We start from the raw sequence: 22,563 nt of genomic DNA, 5'->3' as shown, positions 1-22,563 counted from the left end.
GAGGTCTATAAACTAGAAGTGGGCTGTGACCAGACACTGCACCTGCCGGCACCTTAAACTTGAACTTTCCAGCCTCCAGAGATAAGAGAAATAAGTTCCTGTTTATAAGCTACCCAGTCCAAATGGGAATAAGATAGCAGGACTATCTTACTCTGGTTTACAAAGGACTGAAGTTTACTCTATCTCAGGCAGAGCTAAACAAAAAAGATTATATCCTGATTAAAACAAGATGAAAATAAGCAGAATTGTCAAGAGAGGTTTATTACTAAAAATAAAGCAGCTGTAGTTCTTCCCAGGGTAAACCATCACCATGGGAACCTCTAGGAGGAGATGTGCTAATATCTTCTTTACTCTTGAACTGCTGCCTTCTTTATATATTTTCAATTTGAGTTTAACTTAAATAATTCGTCATGATGAAAATATGTGGTAGCTGATCCCTTCTCATTCAGTCTGAAGACTGAACTGGGCTGCACTGTGGCAGTGACTTCAGGTGCTGCAGGGGGGTGTCTACCAAGGGTTCATGTGTCAGGAACTCAGGCTGGTAGGAAGACACAAAGACTGCAGGCTGAAGGTCTGGGAGGTCCAGGGATCCTGCAGAAAACAATTTTTAAGTTCCACTGCTGCCTGGGAAACTCAGGAGACTGCTGGTCAGACACAGGTGTGTCCTTTCCATCATCTCCTTAGTACCTTTGCACATGTCAGCCCAATTTTACCTCTATTTGGCAATTGTTTACTTCTGCAATGAAGAAAACTGTGGCTGAAACAGATTAAGTGACTTGCCTAGGATTATACAGTACGTTAGGCAGAGTGAGAATTTTAATTCCATTTTCTTATTTCCATCCCAGTTTTCTCTACATGACCCCAAAGCCTGAATCATGCTACACACTTAAGGGAGGGAATCCATGAACATAGACAGGGCCAAGGTCATCATCTGGCCCCTCTGATTCGCCTGGGACTGCTCCCAGCGCAGTCAGCCTCCCTGGGTGTTCTGCTCAGGTTTCTGGGTGCCCCTCCTTCATGACTGCCCGTGCTCCCAGTGATTCCTGGGACTGATCTAGGAAGGTAGGCAGGGGACAGGTCGCCCTGTGACTCAGCACTGGCCATGGCACATCAGTGAAAGCTTAGATCACTTATTGCCTATAAATGTTTGGGGCACTTGGTTACGTGTGAAGAAGGGAAGGTAGCCTAAAAATGGTCAATATTCAAATCAGAACAGTATAGATACCTGGCAGAATGGGATCATTATGATCTTCATCAAAGCTCTGTTGCTGAAAAGCTTCAAAGCTCATTGCTGCATCATTCTCTGGCAGTCCCTGGGGTAGCTGTCCATCTCCAGGCTTGCAAACATCAAATTTCACCCACTGGTAACTGTGGATCAAAGGGAATCATTCTCTAGAGTTGTCTGCTAGCCATGATAACCCATTCCTGTCTCCAAAGGAGTCAGGTTATTTTTTTTTTAGATCTCTCTCATATATATCTAAAAATACCATACTAGTTAACAAAAAACATAAGCAGGCAGGGCTCTTTGGTGATACATTATTCTGTTAGATTTTCCAGCTCTTTTGCTGTCATGGTACACACAGAAAATGGTAACAATTATAACACAGCGGGGTCCTGGCTCCTGCTCCACTGAGGGGAGGGCTGAGAGGCCCAATTCTGAGGCACACTGGTCAAGAAGCAAGCATGCCTTGGACAGAGAAGCTCAATAATGCATGAATGAAGAGGGCAGTAACGGCCAGTTCAGGTCCCTGGCTGGCTCATCACTGAACTTCTCTCAGGGAAATGGACTTGACCACACTTACTTGATGCACTTTCGAGCTCCTGGACAACTCTGGATCAGGTTGTGGATGGTTGGATGAGAAAACCCAAAAAAGTCAGCTCCAGATGGAAGCAGATTAGGCATTATTTTCCCCCTAAACAAGTGATGGAGAATTTTAGTTGGAGAGTTGGAGGGAGATAAAGATGAGCTGAAGATTGTCACAGCGGTATCAACATCCAGGATACTGTCAAGATTCTGATTGCTAAAATGTTGGAAGGAATAAGGATAGGTTTCTATAAAATAGGGGCTCTCCACTCATTAAAAGCAAGAGGAAATGTCTCCCTGTACCAACAGTGATCCAGGGATCCTTCAGCCTGTCTCCAAGCTGCTGACCCACTTACACAGTAGCACTTATGGTCTTGAGCAGTTCTGCGTGACAGGCGTCTGCAGAGGAGCTGACAATGGCATTCTGGGGGTCGTCTTCTGGAACAATTTCAAACTGGGAAAGATAAAGGAGCAATTAGATCATGCCTAAAGAACAAAGGAGTAGAGTCACAATATTCCTGCAAATATTTCTTCACCCTGGAATTTGAAGCTGATGTCGACCAGCCTAGAAGAGGGCATATTCCTACAGTGCTATTAAAAATTCCAACAGATCCAAGTAAACAGACAAAGTCCTTTGACTATTTCAGTTCTGCCCTTCTTGGTTGCTTTCCTGAGGTAAACGTTTTGTTATCTACTTTTCCAGACCCTATCCTATCCACTGACTTATATCCTTAAGTACAAATACAAACGGCATTTTTTTTTTTTTTTTTTTGCAGTTTTTGGCCAGGGCTGGGTTTGAACCCGCCACCTCCAGCATATGGGGCTGGCGCCCTACTCCTTTGAGCCACAGGCACCGCCCCACAAACGGCATTTTTAAAAACAAGTGACATCACTCTCCATGTAATATTACAATATCTAAGGGGAGACCAAGATATTTTAGTCAAAATGTCATTCTATTTTCTTTCATTTTTGAATATAAAAATATCTTGACTGTGTTTATAAAAAGTTATACTAATCCTGAGGATTATGTGCCACGAAAATGTTTTCGAAACAAGTGCTATTTAGCCAGTTAATTCCTTGATCAGTTTTCTACAAAGCTCAGTTGTTCAATGTTTACTTCATTCATATTCTTCTGAACAAGATTCAGTTATTTTCTGTATAATTCTTTAAAATGATAATGAACAGTGTTATAGGTTACTCTTTGCACATTTCTCTAGGAAATACAAGACTACTTAGATGTATTCTGGGTCAAAGGATAAACATGCCGTAATTTGTCTTGCCAAAGAAAACCTTTTCACCTTGTCCTAAGATGATTAAAAAATTTGTGTACATTTTCCTTTAATATATTTATGGTATAAAATGCTGTATAAAGCTCCAGTAACTAAAAGTCATATTGGTACTTACAGACAGACAGACAGGTCAATAAAACAGAATCATCTGGAAATAGATCCAGGTATTACATATCTTTAGTGTTTAAACTTAAGCCACTTGATGTTAGGTGAGAAAAAAATTAAAGCTAGGTCCCTAGTTCATAATGTGCCAAAGAATAACGTCCAGTTAGGTTAATGAGCTAAAAAAGAAAACTAGAAATCCTATAGATTCTTTTTCAAATATGAATCTAGACTACATTTTTGATTAGATTTTCACTGCATTTATAGATTTCTGGTAAATATGGTACATTGCTACAATAGTGAGTCAGTGGCCCTATTTTTTTGTCAAGAGGTGATGGCAGGGAAAATGAATTGTCTTGCATCTCAGCACTGAGAAGGATGAACACAGGTGAATAACAGGGCTGGGACTCGGACACCCAGGTCCCTAAGAGCATGTGCAACCAGACCCTACTATGAAATTTCTTTGCTGCCCCCTTTTCTATCCTGAAATGGGAGAGTATCAAACTGACCTTCCCTGTATTTGGGCCTGCATTTCACATAAGCAGGCTTGATCAAGTCACACACAGTCACAGTATCAACAACAAAGCAACAAGGAAAGGGCATTAGTTTGAGAATCAGACAAACACATGTAAATTCATGTCCTGGCTCAGTCACTTATTAGGCAGAGATGTGACTTAGGGTCAATCACTTTTATGCATCTTGGAGTTCCTCAAATGGTGATTATATAGTACCCACCTTGTAAAGTGTCGGAATAGGTAATATACTTTAAATGCCTCAGAGAGAAAGTTTTCAAAGCAAAACAAAGGAGAAGACAAGACCACTGTGGTCATCATCAGAGCGGGTACCTGAGGCTGTGCACCACCATCCTTGATCTGACAGGTGTACAGACACTTGTGGTCTGGGCACTTCATGCTGGCATACGTTCGAGTGCTGCAGTAGCCCACAGGGTAGATGGCACTCTCATCATGGAAGCCAGGTCGGTCGGTGATGATCTATAAGAAAGATTCCCCCAACTTGGGATTGAGGTCACTGAAGAATTCAGGAGTTAAGTTTACTGCGGAAGCCTTCAGAACCACTCTTTATTGGGCTGCAGAGTGACTCAGATCACACAAAGCAAGACAGCAGGCTGTATAGCAGACACGACTGACCTGGTTTCATAGGGGCTGGAGGCAGTCTGGGCTTGGTATGGATCAGCAAAGGGCTGCTGCTAGTGGGAGCAGGGAGGGAAGGCTCAGCCCCATTCCCATATCTCCCTGGTTCTCCTCTCTCTGTGTCGCTGGTCTCACTCACCTCCCCCAGGCTATATACTGTTAGACCCTCTAGTACGATGGGGAACACAGGCCGTCCTGAGGGATCCAGGGCAATGGGCTGAACCAGCTTGCGAGCACCTCCCTCCATTTTCTTTTTCTTGGATGTTTTCTTCAGAACTGAAACGCAAATCTGGGGTCACCCACTTTAGGGCCCTCCCGATGTTGAGGGGAAGGGAAAAATTTACATGTGACTGTGAAGGGCAATAAGCCAAGCTTGGGTTTACAGACTCACTGAATGCGCACATGGGGCTCTTCCCCAGTGCCCTGAGCATCTAATCCGCCTACCTTTAATATTAGTGCTTAGGAGCTAAAAGCCTTATACTTTTAAGGCCTCATGTGTGTGTCCCAAGCCAGCAGTGTGCTCAAAAGGCCACCCAGCCCATTTCCCTGGCTTTAGGAAAGACTGAACAGAATGCAACCCAGAGTGCTGGGGATGAAGAAGGAGGTCATCTTGATTTCCTCCCTACACATTTATCCTAGTCTAACCAAAGGGCTATAACAAGACACCTGCTTCTCAAGGGCTATTAGGGCTCCTTAAGGACCAGATGAGTCTTTTAAGTATCTGTGGCTGCCTGTGTCATCTACTACCTGGTACCAGGTCTGTCATTAGTATCTGAGTCACTGGAGCAACTGACAGCGTCTCCCCAAAGTACCTTCCAGTTTGTTGTTCTCTTTGCCTTTTTCTTTTTTCTCCTTCTTGGATTTCTTCCCAAATGGTTCCTCAGCCCCAGTGCTAGGCCCTGAAATGGGCCCAGGTCCCTGTATAGTTCCCACAGAGCTGGCCACACCGTAAGTCAGGGGCAAACTGGAGCTGTGGGAGGGAGCGGCAGCCTGCACTTCCCCTTCAGTTAGAGCCTGAAGCTGGAGGAGCTTCTTCAGCAAGTACCTGAGGTCAGGAAGGGAAGGGAGCAGATATATAAACTTCTGCATAGTCTCAATTCAGTATCTTACTCAAGTACTGGGGAAAGTGAGAATTAAATACCAAGATTATTATACTCATAAAAATAAGGTTCTTGCTGAATCCTGGGAATAAGAAAGTCCCAGAGGATAACTAATATTTCAAGAAGCCAAGAATTGTAGCTTATCTCTCTTGCATCCAGAGAGTTCCTCTATTGAAGTGTTTTTCAACCTTTTTTACCTTGCAACGCCCTTAAATCTATAGTTAAACTTCTGCGGCACACTTACATTATGCTAATCAAAAAAAAAAAAAAAAAAAGAAAAAGCCCAGGCACAAAGGCTCACACCTGTAATCCTATCACTCTGGGAGGCTGAGGCAGGTGGATCGCTTGAGCTCAGGAGTTTGAGACCAGCCTGAGCAAGAGTAAGACCCCTTCTCTACTAAAAATAGCGAGGTGTTGTGTTGGATGCCTATAGTCCCAGCTACTTGGGAGGCTGAGACAAGAGGTTAGTTTGAGCCCAAGAGTTTGAGGTTGCTGTGATCTATGATGCGACAGCACTCTACCCAGAGCAGAGTGAGACTGTCTCAAAAAAAAAAGCAAGCCAACCTTAAAAAAAGAATATGCTCACTGTGCTTTTAACTTTTGAAAATAATGATCTTTAAAAATTTTCGCAACACACTAAGATCCTCTCATCGCATCCCAGTGTGCCATGGCACACCAGTTGAAAATCACTGCTCTGTTGCGATGTTGGAAGGAGTCAGGCTTCTGAAGGGCACAGATCATGAATTACAGATGTATATATACCCACTGTGCTTTGCACAGAATAGTACATACTGAGTAACTATTTGTAAAGGGAGACATTGTTTCTTTATCGCTTGGCTTTTGTAACTGAAGAGTTACAAGATTACTTCCTTCATGTGGCAAGAGGGCTTTGTTAAAAGATTAATAGAGGAGCTGTTTTATCATTAAGGTCCCAGATGATTTGGGTGTGCAGGAACCAGTACTCCAAGCTGTGAATTTCTCTGTACTTGATCAAGTGGCCAAGGGGCTGGATGTGCAATGCACAAAAATCCCAGTGGAGAAAAATCCCCAGAGCAATAACACCATTATCAATCACTAAAAATGTAATTCTGAATACAAAATGAAGCTAGCTCACCTTCTTTCTTCTTTTGCTTTAAGAAATTTTTCCTCAAGACGAGCAATTTCATCACAAATAGCAGCATTTTCCTTGAAGAAAAATTTTGAATATAATCACACAAAATGACTAAAAGATTGAAGTATTATGTTGGGAAGAGGATCTACCATTTCAAAACTAAAAAGGTCTGTGCTACTGGGTGAGAAGGAAGAGCTATTATACCTTGCATACAATCTATAAATAAATCGATAGGTAAAAATAATCAGGTTCTCCTATGGGCTGGGTAATATTATCCCATCTGGGATACTGTTGAGTGAAAAGGGAGTACTATTAATGCTTATGCCAGAGAATATGGTAAACCGTGGCCTGGGCATACCAAGATTAATGATCATCTTAATTAGTGTAGTCTTTTGCTGAGAGAAAGACATACTGCTTAGATCCATAGATGCTTAAATTCAACATTATGCTATATATGAGGCTTGTCTGTATTCCCAAGGGCCTTGACTCTTGAGGAATCTACAAAGTCAATCTTTCCTAAGCATCCCATGCCTTAAGAACCTTGGAGATAAGAACTGGATGGAACAAAATCAAGTTTAGTGTGTAAAATTATTAAGCTTCATAATATACTTATATGTATTTGAGTATCATCTTTCTTTACTGATGACTCACTCTACCAAGTACCAATCTCTCAAGTACCAATTTGTAGGGAATACTCCAGTCTGGATGCTCCATACGTGGAGCTTCAAACTCTCAAATGTTCAAAACAGTATCCCTTTTCTTCTTTATGTAGAAGATAGAAACAACATCCTTCAATAATATAGACACCAAGCTTTAGGTACTTTTGACATGTAGGGGATAAACACAAGACCACAGTTCCTATTAATTCTACTTTTCTTATCTCTCTCCAGTGCATGTAACAGAGCTAAATAAATGTTTTTGGAATGAATATTCTAATTTCCAAAGCTTTTTGTATAAAACGCTAAGAAATGTTTGTGCTTTTAGTAGAGAGAAGAGGTACTGGTTGTTGACTCATATGTAAACTTGAAAAAGCCAGAATATTTTAACACAAAGTTGTAGTCGGCATTCCAGTTCATTCATTCAATAAACTAGTCCCTCTACCATAAAAGGAAAGCAGAAGCCCTTGGGAGATTCAAAGGAAGTCAAGAGGGACAAATATTGAAAGCTTCATGTACTAGGCGAGGGAAGAGTTTAGTTATGGGGAATGTGGAGCGCTCAGTAAACAGGCTGTGTAGTAAAAGCTGTAAACTGGAATCAAGGTTTCTAAGTTGGAGTCAGGGCCTGTCACAGTGCCCTTGAACAAATCATCTCTCTGGACTTCACTGTTATGATTTCTAAAATAGTGACTACATCTCAGGGTTATCTGAGAATCAAACACATTTCTGAGAGTTTTGCAGTAACAACGACGACTGAAATTTATTGATGCATCTTCTAGGTACCAAACACGTTGTTTTTCTCATTTAGTCTTCGTAACTGCAATATAATTACTAGATCTCAGTTGCAGATGAGGAAGCAGAGGATTACAGAAATTATTTGCCCAAGGATACAAGGCTAACCAGTAGTGACATATGTAGACAAGCTAACACTATATTAATACTGTCACTCTGGGAAAGGGAACAGCTTGGGGAATGATTTCGCAAGGAAGGAGGCTCGAGGAGGAAACGGACTGAGCGACCATCACACTCACAAACACTGTGGCTTTGGCCGCTTTGCGCAGCCGCAGGTACTTCAGCCGGTATTTCTCGTTCTGGCTCTTCTTCGGGAGCTTTTTCATCCTGGCCTTGCTGGACGGCAGCGGGGCCCGCGGCGAGGAGGCGAGGCCGCCCAGCAGGCTCATGGTCCAGCCCCGCTACGGGGGCTCCAGGACGCGGCCAGCATCGGCTCCTAGGCCAGCCGGCGGGAGCCCTGGCTCGGCGTGTGCGGAGCCGGCGGGATCGGGCCTCTATGGACTGAGCGCTACAGGACGTCCCCAGAGCAGTCGGCAGGGCCACAAACCTCGCCACCCAAACGGCCACCGACACCTCCCGAGACTTCCGCGTCTGTCTCGGAAGTAAGCCCTGCCCGGAAGTTACGTAAGGCGTCGGCCCAGGGTAACTTCCGGGACTGGGAGGGCGGTCTTGACCTTGCGGTTCTAGGCTGGCCAAGGGGGAAAGGGAGGGTTGGGGGTGAGCCCTCGGCAGGAGAGGAGGGCGGGGCGCCTTTGAACTTGGCTGAGTCCTGCTGAGCTCAGAACTTACAGTAATGGCCCCAGCATGGCGTTTCAATACCTGTTTTCCACACTTTGTACAGACAGGCCCTCCAGTTTTAGAACTGGGACTCAGCTTCTTTCTTTACTTCGCCTGCCTTTATGCAGCTCTCAAGAATGTTTCTTCAGGGTCTCTTATCCTGTGATCTTCCTAGAAGCTGGCACCACAATAGTGTATAGGAAGAAAGGTCTTAGCCCCCCTCTCAAAGCTTAGAATCTGTTAGAGAAGATGGGAGATTTAGCAAGCAGTTTCCATAAAATGCTAATGCTTAGTAAATGTTTGCCTGATGAAACCTAAAGTGTATTTCTGTACATTTTTCTGTGTCTATGTAGTTCTAACTTTAAAACCAAGTTATATCTAAATTCACCAAATTAGGAAGCGAGGCAAATTTTTTGGGTGTGGGGCTGGATGGCAAAAGGGCTTTCTTTCCACAGTGCTGTCAAGTAGTTGAGTGAACGTCTAAATGTTTTTTTCTATCAAAACTTAATATATTCTTTAGAATAGTGAAGGTGAATGAATTTCTAAACTGTACTGATGCAAAACATAATTACTGTTATATATTCAAAATGCAGGCTTCTGGAGTTGTATATGGAAATTCTGGAAAATATGTTACCTCGTTTACAGAATTACAACAGAGAAAGATTCTAACACTAAAGTAACTTAGAATTAAAAAATAATAGATTTAGAACTGATGACCCAGGTACTTCAGAAAATTGTAAAAACAGAGACAGGGCATCAGCAAATGATTTTAACACAGAACCAAAGCTTACAGATGTCCTTTTTTTACTGTCCATATTGTAAGCTACCCTTCTTGGACCTGAATGGCTTTTAATGGAGCAGCTTCTCAAGGTGCCAGTGTGCTTCCACAAACATTCTTAAGGCAGTCATACAGATTCAGCTTTGGAGGGATTATTTCTAGGTCACAAAATTCTCATGCCTTTGGTAATACAGACTGGGACTTTACATTGGAACCTAAAATAGTTACAATCTTAGTAAGAGACTTTCTTCTTTTATTTTAAAACCTTATTTGCTAAATTGCCTGATTTGTTTGTTGTTGAGCTGTATTTTTTTCCTTGCAAGCTTGGGGATCTAACTTTTTTATTCATCCTCATATGCAGGTATCATATCTCGTGGGAAGAAAAGTGCAGTCTTTTGTCTTAGTTTACAGGCTGTTCTGGTTAATGGATTTCAATGGAATTTACATAAAAATGCTTATAATTTCTTTTTCATCAGAAACATTTCCTTACAATAATAAAACATTTTATGTAAATTTTTTAGAAAATTGGAAAATATAGTACAAAGAAGATTTAAAAAAAATTATAATGCTGCTATTTGGAGTGAACCACTTTTAATAAATAAGTGTTTAATATTTTCATGCATTTTTATGTGGGTTAGATTATATGGAATATTATGTTTCCTTTTAATAATATGCCATTAGAAAAGAATCATTTCAGTGTTATTATGACTTTAGAAGCATAATTTTAAATGTCTAGTTAATAGTCTCTTTAGGGCTATGTCACATTTTGCATAATTTTTCCATGTTGTTTGACTTTTGGGGCAATTGCTATGAAATGCATGTTTGTGTACAAAGCTCTTTCCATATAAGACTATTTAGAGACTGAGTCTGGGTACTCCAAAGGTGATATTGCTGAGCAACTCAGTTACTTATTTGTAACTTATTTTTCAGAAGAGTATCTATTTAGTGTGTATAATAACACAACCTTTAGGAAACTTAATTTAAGAGGGAAAGACAGACAAGTAAATTGGCAATATTAATATGGTGTAAAATGTTTATTTCAGAGGTAGGTTTTATTTGATATGGATACCTCTCCTTCATTTAGGGAAGGAGGGAGGAGATAGGGAAGTTTTCTTGAGGAGATATGTAGTACGCCCGGTCAGACGAGGAGAGAGAGTGGTTGACTCAGTGAAGAACAAAGGGGGGCATTCTGGGTAGTGGACACAGCATATGCAAAGGCTGAGCATTGTGAGAGGCAAGGGAATTGCAAGTAGTTGATTAGACCTTAAGATGTGTGTGGAGAGAGGCAAGAGGAGAAACTGAGGTAGTAGGTGGGTTTGGATCATGAAAGATCTTGTGTCCCAACTGAAGAGTCGGACCTTTATCCAATGACAGTAGGAAGTCATTGATGAACATCTGTGTATCACTCTTCTCTCGGTTAGCAACATAACTTTTCTATTTACTTATATGAAGAAGAGTCTATGCAAAAGTTCTCGAAAGAAATGCATAATGTGCACCCCTAAAAAGAAACATAAAATGAGGGACAGTGGTATTATGGTTGATCATGGCCTTTGGAGTCAGATCCAGGTCCCATTAAATCCAGGAAAAGGAATTGGAACTAAGATGAAAGATGAATTAGAGAAGAGAGAGCGAGGTTCAACAGTACTTTACTGTCGATCCTGTTTAGTTCTAAGTCGGTGTTTCTCAACCTTTTTTAAATCTTGGTACACTTGAACCTGTAGTTAAACTTCCGCAGCACACTTAAGCCCTGAGCCAAGGAATGAGGACAGCCTGTGGAAGCTGGAGAAGGGAAGGAAACAGGTGCACCCCCTAGAGCAGTGTGTTTCAAACTTTTTTATTGCAGGACACACTTGATGTGTGGTTAAACTTCCTCAGCACACTTAAATTATGTTGATCAAAAAAGAGAGTAAGAAAAAGGATATACTTACTGTGTTTGAACTTCTTTCAAAAATAATTTAATTAATGGTATTTAAAAATTTTCACGGCACACCTAAGATCCTCTCATGACACAACAGTTGAAAATCACTATTCTAAGTGGTTGGTATTTAGTGATTGGCTCTAAAGGAAGATAAAGTATTCCCTAGGGTGTTAAAAGCATACCTTGGGACCCTGAAGAGTTGTCCACAACCCATAATATACCAGCCCTTGGTGATATGAGTCCCTGGTTTAGATGATGAAACCGGGTTCTGGACACCTCTGGCTCTACTCATGGCTGATACATGGCCCTAGGCTTATTTTATTACATCTTTAAACCTGGAGATCAGATTCCAAATTGAGCCTTCATTAAATCCTGGCTCACACTTTGCTGCCCATAGGTTGGTGACTTAAACAAAGCAAGCTGGAAAAATTTCTGGGATTTCAGGTGCCACCCAAAAGTTTCCAAGGGTTTAAATATTTATTACTGGCTCGGCGCCTGTGGCTCAACCGGCTAAGGCGCCAGCCACGTACACCTAAGGTGGCGGGTTCGAATCCCCAGCCCGGACCCGCCAAACAACAATGACGGCTGCAACCAAAAAATAGCCGGGCGTTGTGGCGGGCGCCTGTGGTCCCAGCTACTTGGGAGGCGGAGGCAGGAGACTCGCTTGAGCCCAGGAGTTGGAGGTTGCTATGAGCTGTAATGCCATGGCACTCTACCCAGGGGGACAGCTTGAGGCTCTGCCTCAAAAAAAAAAAAAAAAAAAAAAAATTTATTACTGTCTTAATAGGTTTCCTCACTTGCTCTTTGGGATAAGCTGAGTGTGTATCTTAGAGGGTGATGGGATGAATATAGTGAGAAGAATGTGCCTCTGTAAATAGCCTTTAGAATCTTCTTTCCTTGTAGAATATCTAGAATTGATCTAATTTTTGGTTCTTTCACTCTTTCAGCTTTCACATTTATTTCCATGGCTTTGTTATAGCTTCTCATCTTTAGGATAATATGATGTAGGATGATTCAGCTGAAACCAAGCTTGTTTGTTCTTTTTTCTTTTCTTTTTTGTATTAGTGTGTGTGACTTGTGAGGAAGGAGAGGGACTTTTACTCTCCACAGAACTTCTTGCTCCATAATCTCTTAACTATGGGTGTTCATCACACCCTTGCTGGGCGAGGTGTTTGGGTTTTGAGGGTTCTAAGCCAGCCAGTAAAGTCATGAAATCGACCACTGTGTCAATGTTGTGCTTCTGGCTGGTTGTGTCCTTCAACACACATAAGACGCTCAACCAGCTAAAAGAGATGAGTTCAGAGATGTTCGCTCGGAGGAAAAGAAGGATCACATTGAGGTCATTGATGGGGCATCCCAGCATCTTTCTGCTGAGAAGGTCAAAAGCTGGAAGCATTTCATAGATAGATAGGAGACGTTTGTCCCACTGACACAGCCGCGTGAGGTTGTAGATTATCACGGGAACCAACAGGGTGTATATTGCTACACTGGAGAGGCTGACAATCTGGAAAACGGACAGGGAAGTCAGCCTACATGTGATCAGATCAGGAACATGGGTCTCATCACTTAGCAGCTTTGCCTTGATGGAGCAGCTGAATTCTTCTTGGAAGAAGACATCCAGATGGAAGTGGCCCAGGTATAGGTAGGTGACTGAGGTGAAGAGGAGCAGGAGGCCGTTCCTCAGGAGGTAGGTAGCCACCAGTGAATGTGAGCGCTGCTTACAGGCCAGGTACCGCTCGAGCAGAGGGAATTCAAAGTATCGTTCTTTCCGAGCCCTGGGCAGGGGAAGGAAGGAAACAAGCCCATTGAGAATTGTACCTGAGGAGAACTTTGTGGGGAAGGAACAGAAGATCTCTGCTTCCATCATGGCATTCTCGGCTTACATGAAAATCTGCCCTCCCTGAGCATACACAGGCTTCAGAACAAAAAAAATGGCGAGTGAGCATAGCTTGATCCTCCAGGCATTGAAAGAAATGGGATAAACCCGGTGAATGATCAATGAGTAATGGGTACACTGGATTTCTGCAGAGGCAGACCGAAGCTGTAAGCGAAAGCAGGATGTTTCAGAAACAATAGGCTGATGAAGTTAGCACTGGACTGAGAATCTAAATAAGTGCATTCTGACTCTTGGCCTGTGTAGTCTGAGGATGATTTTTAGGCCAGTCCATTCATTTTATGTAATTAAATGTGGTCACAGTGTTTGTTGAGAGCGGTGGTGTTTGGGGCCATGTCAGCCAGTCTCTGCTTACATTCAAAGAAGCTTAGAGCCTGGCTTATGGGGAAGGGGTAGATGAGACAACCAAATATGAAATAAGGATGGCGCTTGATTTGTTGACTTGATGTTGATTTGTTGACTTGATGGACACAAACCGTAGTAGCTGCAAAACTTAGGAGAGGGAGGTAACAGTGTGGGCTAGAGTGTTCAGAGACCTTTACAGAGACGATTGGCTTAAAGCTGGGCTTCAAGGTCAAGAGGACCCTTTATCAGATCATGGAGTAACAAGTATATAAATAGGAGACAATATGATTTCAAATGTTAGCTTAACTGAGGACCTTTTTTGAGACCACAGAGTAACTAGTATATGAATAGGACACAATATGATTTCAAATGTTAACTTAACTGTCCTTTTGCCTTCTTGGGGCTCCTCCCCTAGACACTCTATTTAAAACCATACTTCATCCTTCTGGCTTCCCAGCCCCCCTTTACATCTTTCTTCATATTCCTTATTATTTCCTGACATGTCTTTTACTCTCTATTTGTTGTCTTTTTTTTTTTCCCCAGTAGTATGTAAGCCTTACATGGGCAGGTACAGCTTTGGGTCCTCTTGCCCACACCCTGCGCCACACACAGGTTTATCAGAAGCACCCAGAGCACCTGCCTGGTACACAGATGTAGGAACAATTAAATAAGTGAATGATTTGTTCAGGGGAAAAGGAGCCTGCCTAGGTGGAGTGGAAGATTCCACCTGGTCGTTAGACATTTGAAAAAGGACTTAGTGACCATGTAGAGGGCCTTGGACAAATATTTAGGAGAATTTTGGTATTCTTTTGGGTAGGCGTGGGGGGGAGGTAGTGAAGGGGAATAGTGTACAGACGTGGTGTTTTAGGGGCATGAATCCCTTCCTGGGCTCCATGTGCTCATCTGTACACTAGAGGTAGAGTCTTTTCTCTTCTTTCACAGAAATGATAGGAAGATAAGGAAATGATGTGTCCACATTTTGCACTCTTGAGAAGGATGGCAAGGAAGTTAATTTAAAGATTGCCATGCAAAGACACCATTTTAATGGTTGACTGAATTTTTCAGAAAAAGGTGGAAGAGACAACTCACTTCTCCAGCTCATCCCAAAACACGTGGGGGTCGGAGCTCTTCTGCCGGATCTTCAGCACGTGCTGCACCAGGCGGATGGAGCGGTTGTAGGACTTGTCCAGTTCGCTGATGATGAACAGCAGATCTGAGCTGAGTGCTGGCACCGCCGCATACTGCCACAGCAGAACTGGCAGGTACATGACCATGGCCAGGGCCAGGAGGGAGTAGGGGAGCGCCTGTGGGGGGAGAGTGGCTGAGGAGGGGTGGGACTGCCAAGACCCATGTGATAGCTCTGAGTGAGGGGCTCCTTTTTCCCACCCCTAAGAGAAAGGCTGTGCAGGCAGTGGGCTGCCACAGCTCCCCTGCCCTGGCTGAGTACAGGGAGTTCTGGCAGAGAAGGGACATGTTATCTTCAGGCTCCCCTGTCCATTTATCTGGTCCTGCATCTGTCTAGGGGCCTAGGGCAGGGTGGGGGAAGGGAGGGGACGCAGGCTCTCCCTACCTTTCCCCTCCAAATATTAATCAGTAGCTAGCCAGAGAACACTGCCAACAGTGGCCATGGCATCCTAGGGGAGGGAAAGTTGCATTTTGTGTCCATGTAACCTTAACAGTCTTCAATGATGCACAGTGGCCTTTTCTGAGTTTTGGATTCTTGGTAATGCCTGCACCATCCAACACTTTCTTGGCGTTCTTTGGGGAAAGTCTTTCAGTTACAAAGATACACAAACTGACTTTTTTGGGAGAGAGTCTCACTCTGTTGTGAGAATGGAGTGGTGGAATGCAGTGGTGTTGTCTACCTCACAGTAACCTCAAACTCTTGGGCTTGAGCGATCCTTCTGCCTCAGCCTCTGAGTAGCTGGGCTACAGGTGTGTGCCACAACACCCAGCTGATTCTTTCTATTTTGAGTAGAGATAGATCTTGCTCTTGCTCAGGCTGGTCTCAGACGCACAGAGTGCTAGGATTATAGGCGTGAGCCACCACGCCTGGCCTGCAAACTGATGTTTAGGAATGCATATAAACTTTGTTTCTTCAGCTACATTATTAGCTACACCTGTGTCCATTCTTCTTTACTATGTTGAAGTCCTAATCCTTAGTACAGGTGTCCTCAAACTACGGCCCGTGGGCCACGTGCGGCCTGCTGAGGACATTTATCTGGCCTGCTGGGTGTTTTTGCCACTGCTGCCTGTCCTGCTTAGCAGCTGACTCATCCCAGGGCCCACAGTCCAGCCCTCCCAACAGTCTGAGGGACAGTGAACTGGCCCCCTCATTAAAAAGTCTGAGGATCCCTGGCCTAGAGGGTCCCTCACAGCCCTCAGAAGAAGCAACAGTGATGATGTGTTGAACTTGGCTGTGCGGCCTCTAGAGCTGTGAAACCATATATTTCTATTGATTAAGCCATGCACTTTGTAATACTTTGTTACAGCAGCCCTAGCTAACTATTACAGGAATGTTTCCTTAGGTTTCTTCATCATATTGACCATACCTCAAAGTGTTGGGCCCACTCTTTTGCCGGCAGTAAAGTCTCTGTGTAAAGGTTTAATATGCATTACTTATTTGACGTTCATAGGGCTGCTATCAGGTCAGTGTGTATCTCTGTTTGACAGATAAGGAAACTGACGCATGTAAAGAGTAAGTAACTTGTGCAGGCTGTACGTCCAGTAGGTGGGAGAGCCGGGATTTGGAACTAGCTGAGTTTGGAGCTTACTCCCTTAATGATTACTTGACTTACAGCTTTTTTTTTTGAACCAGGGATGCTTTGTTATCTTAGATGAGAGTTTGAAGAAAAAGAGGAAAGGTAACACATGTGTATTTGAGTAGAAAGGGTGTGGATATTTTCTGCACTCAGCAAGACAGCTATGTTAGGAAAGGTACCTAACTGGGAGACCAGAAGAGAAAATTAGAACTTTTTTACTCTAAGAAATGACATTTCTTGAAAATAAGCCCTTTACCCCTAAGGATTCAGTTTTTATAGATTTAAAGTGGAGGCAGAGAATTTGGGTTTAATGATCGTGATTATCATCACGATAGTTTGACCCTTTTCTGACATGTGAACCCCCTCTGTGATCTAATTCGTTACCATTTAAATCCTGCTTAGACTTCTATTGACAGAAACCTCATAAACTCTTTCCCTTACATCTCTGGTTTTGCCTGGATCCTAGAACTGTGACAATTCGAGGCCTTATAAATTGTCATCCCTAGAAAATGCTGTGTGACTTTGTGAACTGAATATGTGTGTCACCGCTAGTCTGTCATAAGCCCCCACTGAGATGACAATAAGAGATAAAAATAAGATGGAATCTTATAAGGACAAAGAGATCAAGGGAGGTGACAAGAGAACAAAATGCTGAAAACTGGAAACAGTTGCAGAATAGAAGATTCCAGCCTGCAGGAGGACAGGAAGCTGGGGCGGGAGCAGCAAGCTGGTGCACTGCAGAACCAGGAGGCCTCAGGAAATGGACACACCGGGGACCTCTGAAGATGAGAGTGCAGGTGGGGTCGCGGTCTGAGAAACAAGCCCACAGAACCTTTCTGTAACGTGAGCTACAGAAAGTGGCTACTTTCCTCCCCCTCTCTTTAGTCTTGTGGTCTGCTCTCTAGAGAGATTAAAGCAGATTAAACTCTGCACTTGTGTCCATCAAGACACTTGCGTCCATCAGAGCCATACTGAGAATCGCAGAAGCAGCTGAATGGACACTGAACAGTGAGACCCACAGCTGATACCCCAGGGGCAGCCAGCTTAAATTCCAACTGCACCCCGCCACCCCCACACATTAAGGACTTAATGACTCTTCCTGGAGAAAACTGGCCCAAGAGAAAGGACTATAAGGTTGAGATTTTTCCGATGAAATAGATCACAGGGTCACTGTAAATGGAAGGCTGCCTGTCCACATGCCTCTCCCATGAGCACAGCCCTTGCAATCAGACAAAAGCGGGCAGCCAAAGACCAGCAAATGTTTGACGCATGCCTGAGGCATCAAAGCTAGCAACCAAAATAAGTGAGGTGGGGGTGAGGGGAAGAGGCAAGAGGGGATGGAATGGTGTAGAACGGTGTAGCCTGATAGAGTGCGGCTGCTTTACCTTGTGGGGCCAGAGAGATTTCATCTTGTACTGGCCAGGCTCATCCTGCTCATGGTGAACCAGTGAGTCCCAGCAGGAGCTGTCCACGTAGGCAGCCTGCTGGGCACTGAAGTTGCTGGGACAGAAGCAGCTTATTGGAGATCCTGGAAAAGAAATACAGCTCTCAAGTGGCCCAGAGCTGGAGTGGAGCCATGAGAACCAGGGGGCACTCATCTGACAGTTTTCTAGGGGGTCAATCACCTCCACAACTCTTTCAACTCTTGGCCGATTTCTGTGTCTGGCAGGCACTACCTTCTTCTGAAGCCCCCGTTTTGTGGCTTGGGCCCTGCTATGTCATAGTTGGACAGGGTACGCCTTGACAGCACGCCTGTTTGGCCCAGGCCTATTAGTGCACTGACTTAGGTCTGCTGGTTCTATGTTCTAAGAGCCACTGGACTCCCAGATTGGTGGGCCGTGGGGGTCCCTGTGTTCCCACAGCCTGGCACCAGAAGCCTTGCAGTGTAAAGATGATGTCTCTTTCCTGAGAGAGCTGACATCTTTTAGGCTGTAAGTGTAAAGGATTAATCATCTGGATTTCTGATCCCAAATCAAGAGAAAAGGTGGGCAAGTAGTGCCAGAAGGCAAGTGAGCTTGGAGGAGTGACTGGCTTTTTGTATTCCTGTTATTCTCCAGAAAGGGCAGAGGTGGGAACCATTACTTCCCCGCTTCTGTGGATGGAACAAAGAGGCAGCGGGAGGGTGGTACATCTCAGTGGGAAGTGCAATAAACTGATGGCACAGGTAGAAAAGAAAACCAGAAGTCTCAGGAATTCCATGTTCTGTTTGACAGAGGCAGTGGATTTTCTGAGTTAATTCAGAACGCAAAGTACTAGATCCATGTGTGTGTTCATGTCTGTGCTGCCAGTTGTGGAGGGGATGCAGTGAGCTTATCCAGCACCCCTTATGGGCCAGGTTCCATCAGGCACATAATGTGTGTTCTCAAATCAGCAACCCTGAAGATGGGGCATGGGAAGAGGGCTCAAAGGAAGTAAGAGACTTATTCACAGAGTGGCTAAGAAGGAGAGGTGTGAGGTCCTGAAAAGATTATGGGACTCCAACTTCTGTCATCCAGATGAAAACCAAATTATAGTTTAAGTATTAAAATGACATAAAAATATATATGAATACTAAAATCACAACTTTTTGAGTTAAATGTAGCATTTTGGAGATGACTTCTCAAACTTTCTGGTGCATCTCCTTTGCTGGTGCCCTTTGGGTTATCTAGCCCAGCCCCAAGTTATGAGACACAGTCACTGTGGGTGCCGCCTCACCACTGAGCACAGGCAGAGCCTGATGTGAAGTGGAGTCTCTCTCATTCACTGGGCCTTGGAAGCGACTTACCGGAGGAGAACTCCTGGGCGAATGCCAAAGACATCAGGAGCAATGGGGAGCCCACAGCTACAAACTTGACCATCCGGTCCAGGGGCAGCTCCAGGCGCAGGCCTTTGAGGCGGGGACCCCTGCGGTCAGGCAGCAAGGCATCAGAGAGCATGTACTCCGCAGCTGTGTTTGCGAGAGACATGGTGCTGCTGAACTTGGTGGTGCAGAGGTGGCTGGAGGGATCCCAGGAGAGTGGAGTGAGGAGGCGACAGCTTTAGGCAGCTGGCTTTGAGCAGACAGTGCCTGCTGCCCCAGGATCATGGGATCTGTACTAGGAGCAGGCAATGGCTCTTTAAATAACTGCACAGGCCCTGAGCTAGGCACCCTGGTAATTAGAGGGAGGCCTAGCCTTAGTGGGTCTTTGCTAGAGGAGGGTCAGTCTTTACCTGGGCTGGTGCCAGGCTGCTCTGTGGGTTGTGTCTGAGCAGATGGTGTTCTGTGGCTTTATGTTGCCCTCTCATTAATAAAGTATTTTCAGCAGGGTGGTGGAGAGAAGGAGGGCTGTGGAGCCAGGGCCCCCCATGTAATTGGTGTGGAATTTGGGTGGGGAGTGCTTACATGTGTTGTAGGCTCTCATTTTGTGGTTTGCAGTGGGGATGGAGCCCCCAAGACCCAGCTAGGATTGCTACCCCTACATAGTCGTCTTTGTCCCAGTGATGATTTTTTGCTCTGGGCCCAGGTTTTTTTTTTTTTTTTCCCCAGAAATTGCTCTGTATTTGGTGTTAAATTTCCTTCCCTGATTCTGGTCTTTCTCCAAGACATTTCAACCACGTATTTACAATCTCCAATTCCTTTTTAGCCCATCAGTTCTCTAGAGAGCTGGGGGATGCACGGCACAGTGTTAGTAGTGGAAAGAGCATGACTTTTGAATAGAGGGGAGACTCCTCCACTGGAGACCTTGGAATACTCATTTGTGTGTGTGTGTGTGTGTGATTTCAGGCAAGTCACTTTTAGCTCAGTTTTCTCATCTCTCAAATGGAAGTATGTTACGATCTTACAAAGTTGTGGGGATTGATTAAAAGCATTGTATGTGAAGGTGCTTTAAGAATGGTAAAGTAGGGCAAGTGTCAGCTCTTTTGGTGGGGCTCCCGGGTGGAGAATAGGCCACTCTTATCTCAAGTGTTGGCTTTAAACTTGGCAAAAGGGCCTTAAGCTGGCCTTTACTCTGGTTCCCGTTGGCAGTGTCCTTCCTAGGAGGCAAGGAGTCCATGGGGCCAAGAAGGCATGTTTGCTCAGAGCCTATGCACTCACTCTAAACCACTCTTGTAGCACCAGGGCCTCTGTAATGCCCTGCCACAGGCCCCAGCCTGCCTCCAGGACCTGTGGGCCTCTTCTTCTTGGACATCCATTCAGGGAATATTGTGCTGGTGGTATGCAGTGGTAGGCCTGAGGAATAGCTGGTTTGGGGGTTTGGATGGAATTTAGAAGTCCTGGGGTGTCCACACATGTAATTGTGAGTTTTTTGCAGCATGGGCCTTGGCCAAGTTGGGAAGAGACAGGGATTAGGCCAGGGCCCTGGGAGAGTCTGAGGGTTCTAAATTCGAGCTTGGCATTCCTGATTGATCAATGTTTTTGATCAAGCTAACAAGCTGTTGAATAAAGTACTGTATGTTCTACCTGCGTACCCCAACATATCACACACATACACACACCCCCTTCATGTAAGTAGCATCAAAATCTGGCAAATGTTTTGAAGCAGACACTGACTCAGTGAGTTTGTATTAGTTCAGTGACCTTCTGGAGAGTCTTTGTTTTGAAAGCACCACAGAACGTAGGAGATTTCACTTTGAATTTTAGAAGCTTCTGTTCTGGTCCTCAGTCTACAAAACACATTGCTTTAGCATTGTATGGGAGAAAACTGGCTGTGTGTTTGAGTCCCTCAAGTTTCCAGTTCCACCTCTGTGACAACCATTAGAAGCTTTGATGGTTCATTTTTCTCCTATAGAGGTTCTCTGCTTGGTTGGACTAAGGCCCCAGAAGCAGAAAATTCCTCCAGGATAAAAATTTCTGGAGATTTTTAATTATCTTACTAAAATGATTCTATCTCTTCTAGAATTTCAATTCATTTTGTTTTCATTTCTTTCATAGCTTACTGATAGTCACAAAAATATGATTTTTGTAATTAATACAGCCTTTTCTATTTGTTGCTGCAGGAGCATTCGCCTGCTGTGACATACTACACCTTACCCAAAAGCCTGTGCATTATAAGTTTAATATATATAAGTAATATTCTGTTTTTTATCTTATTCTGTTTCTTACTTTTAAAAATAACTCAGCACTGTGTGTTGCTATGTACAGCTAATCTGGTATTTCTATTGCTGCTGAACACATTCTAACCTGCTCACTTGCCTATTGGTGGATAGTCGTTTTGGCTCTGCTACTTGTACCACAAATAACATGTATATCCCCTTATGATCCTACAAGAAAATGCAGTTGGGATACATATTCAAACTAGAATTTTTAGGGCTACTGGTGTAAAGTGACATTTTAATTTGTATTTCTCTTGATAACTAATGAATTTCAGTATTTCTTCATATGTGCATCAACTATTTCCATGTAACAAACTCCTCAAAAAATTAACAGCTTAAGACAACAAACATTTATCATTTTCCAGTCTCTGTGGGTCAGAAATATGGGTTGCCATGGCATAGAGTTTCTCACAAGATTACGGTCAAGATACTGGCTTTGGTCATTTGAGGTCTTGATTGGGGTTGGAAGATTCACATCCCAGATGGCTCACTCACCTGGCTTTTGGCAGAAGGCCTCAGTGTGGCAGGAGGCCTAACTTCCTCACCACATGGCCCTTTCCACAGGGCTGATCTAATATTCTCTCTCCATGGGACCAGTTTTTTTTTTTGGAGTAATCAAGATGAGGAAAACAAAGCAGAAGTGTGAATGCATCAGACCCCAGAAAAATCTCAGAGCTTGCTCTCTGGGAAGCTGATGTGGAGGATGCTGGAGAGAAATGGTATAGGAAACACGAAATATTGATAGTAGCTATGATGTCAAATCAAGCCACAAAGAAATTTCTCATAGTAACATCATATATGCACCCGGGAGAAGAAAGCGCTGATGAATAATTCATAATAGTACGGTTTTAATACAAGGCACAGTGTCTATTCTTAAGCCAATCAACTCCATTACAAATACTACAATTACTTGCGGAGAGCTGACTTTCAGGGAGTGTGATGACAGCAGTTGCTGGGCAGCACGTAACACTTGGCCATGGCAAGCTAAGCAAGAAGTAGTGCTGTGACAGTGACGTGCCATTGTCATAGGAG

General features: G+C 43.9%; 2 protein-coding genes across 2 annotated transcripts; both read right to left on the bottom strand.

Annotated features, from left to right (window-relative positions):
* Window positions 1-242: 242 nt before the first annotated feature.
* Window positions 243-8,627, bottom strand: TBRG1 (transforming growth factor beta regulator 1). The gene is made up of 9 exons (XM_003796758.2): window positions 8,245-8,627; window positions 6,561-6,631; window positions 5,159-5,391; window positions 4,486-4,622; window positions 4,041-4,187; window positions 2,161-2,258; window positions 1,803-1,913; window positions 1,226-1,368; window positions 243-591 (listed from the first exon to the last, which is right to left on the bottom strand). The coding sequence occupies exons 1-9, from the start codon at window positions 8,392-8,394 to the stop codon at window positions 446-448; spliced, it is 1,236 nt and encodes a 411-aa protein (XP_003796806.1). The 5' UTR covers window positions 8,395-8,627; the 3' UTR covers window positions 243-445.
* Window positions 8,628-12,399: 3,772 nt separating this feature from the next.
* On the bottom strand, window positions 12,400-19,424 carry PANX3 (pannexin 3). The gene is made up of 4 exons (XM_003796757.1): window positions 19,244-19,424; window positions 17,865-18,007; window positions 14,807-15,021; window positions 12,400-13,253 (listed from the first exon to the last, which is right to left on the bottom strand). The coding sequence occupies exons 1-4, from the start codon at window positions 19,422-19,424 to the stop codon at window positions 12,614-12,616; spliced, it is 1,179 nt and encodes a 392-aa protein (XP_003796805.1). The 3' UTR covers window positions 12,400-12,613.
* Window positions 19,425-22,563: the final 3,139 nt, after the last annotated feature.

Source organism: Otolemur garnettii, unplaced genomic scaffold (assembly GCF_000181295.1).
Source record: "Otolemur garnettii isolate 467f Iridium unplaced genomic scaffold, OtoGar3 scaffold00108, whole genome shotgun sequence".
In the NCBI taxonomy this organism is placed as follows: Eukaryota; Metazoa; Chordata; class Mammalia; order Primates; family Galagidae; genus Otolemur; species Otolemur garnettii.
This window is presented reverse-complemented; position numbering and strand designations above follow the sequence as displayed.

Excerpts from the sequence above, each read along its gene's own strand:
- TBRG1 (XM_003796758.2), bottom strand. The coding sequence starts at position 8,394 with ATGAGCCTGCTGGGCGGCCTCGCCTCCTCGCCGCGGGCCCCGCTGCCG. Across the intron at positions 1,914-2,160 it reads AAGACCATAAGTGCTACTGT|GGGGAAAATAATGCCTAATC; the intron begins GTAAGTGGGTCA and ends TCACTTGTTTAG. Across the intron at positions 592-1,225 it reads TAATGATCCCATTCTGCCAG|GATCCCTGGACCTCCCAGAC; the intron begins GTATCTATACTG and ends TGTTTTCTGCAG.
- PANX3 (XM_003796757.1), bottom strand. The coding sequence starts at position 19,424 with ATGTCTCTCGCAAACACAGCTGCGGAGTACATGCTCTCTGATGCCTTG. Across the intron at positions 15,022-17,864 it reads AATCTCTCTGGCCCCACAAG|GCGCTCCCCTACTCCCTCCT; the intron begins GTAAAGCAGCCG and ends CTCCCCCCACAG. Across the intron at positions 13,254-14,806 it reads TTTTGGGATGAGCTGGAGAA|GGCTCGGAAAGAACGATACT; the intron begins GTGAGTTGTCTC and ends TCCCCTGCCCAG.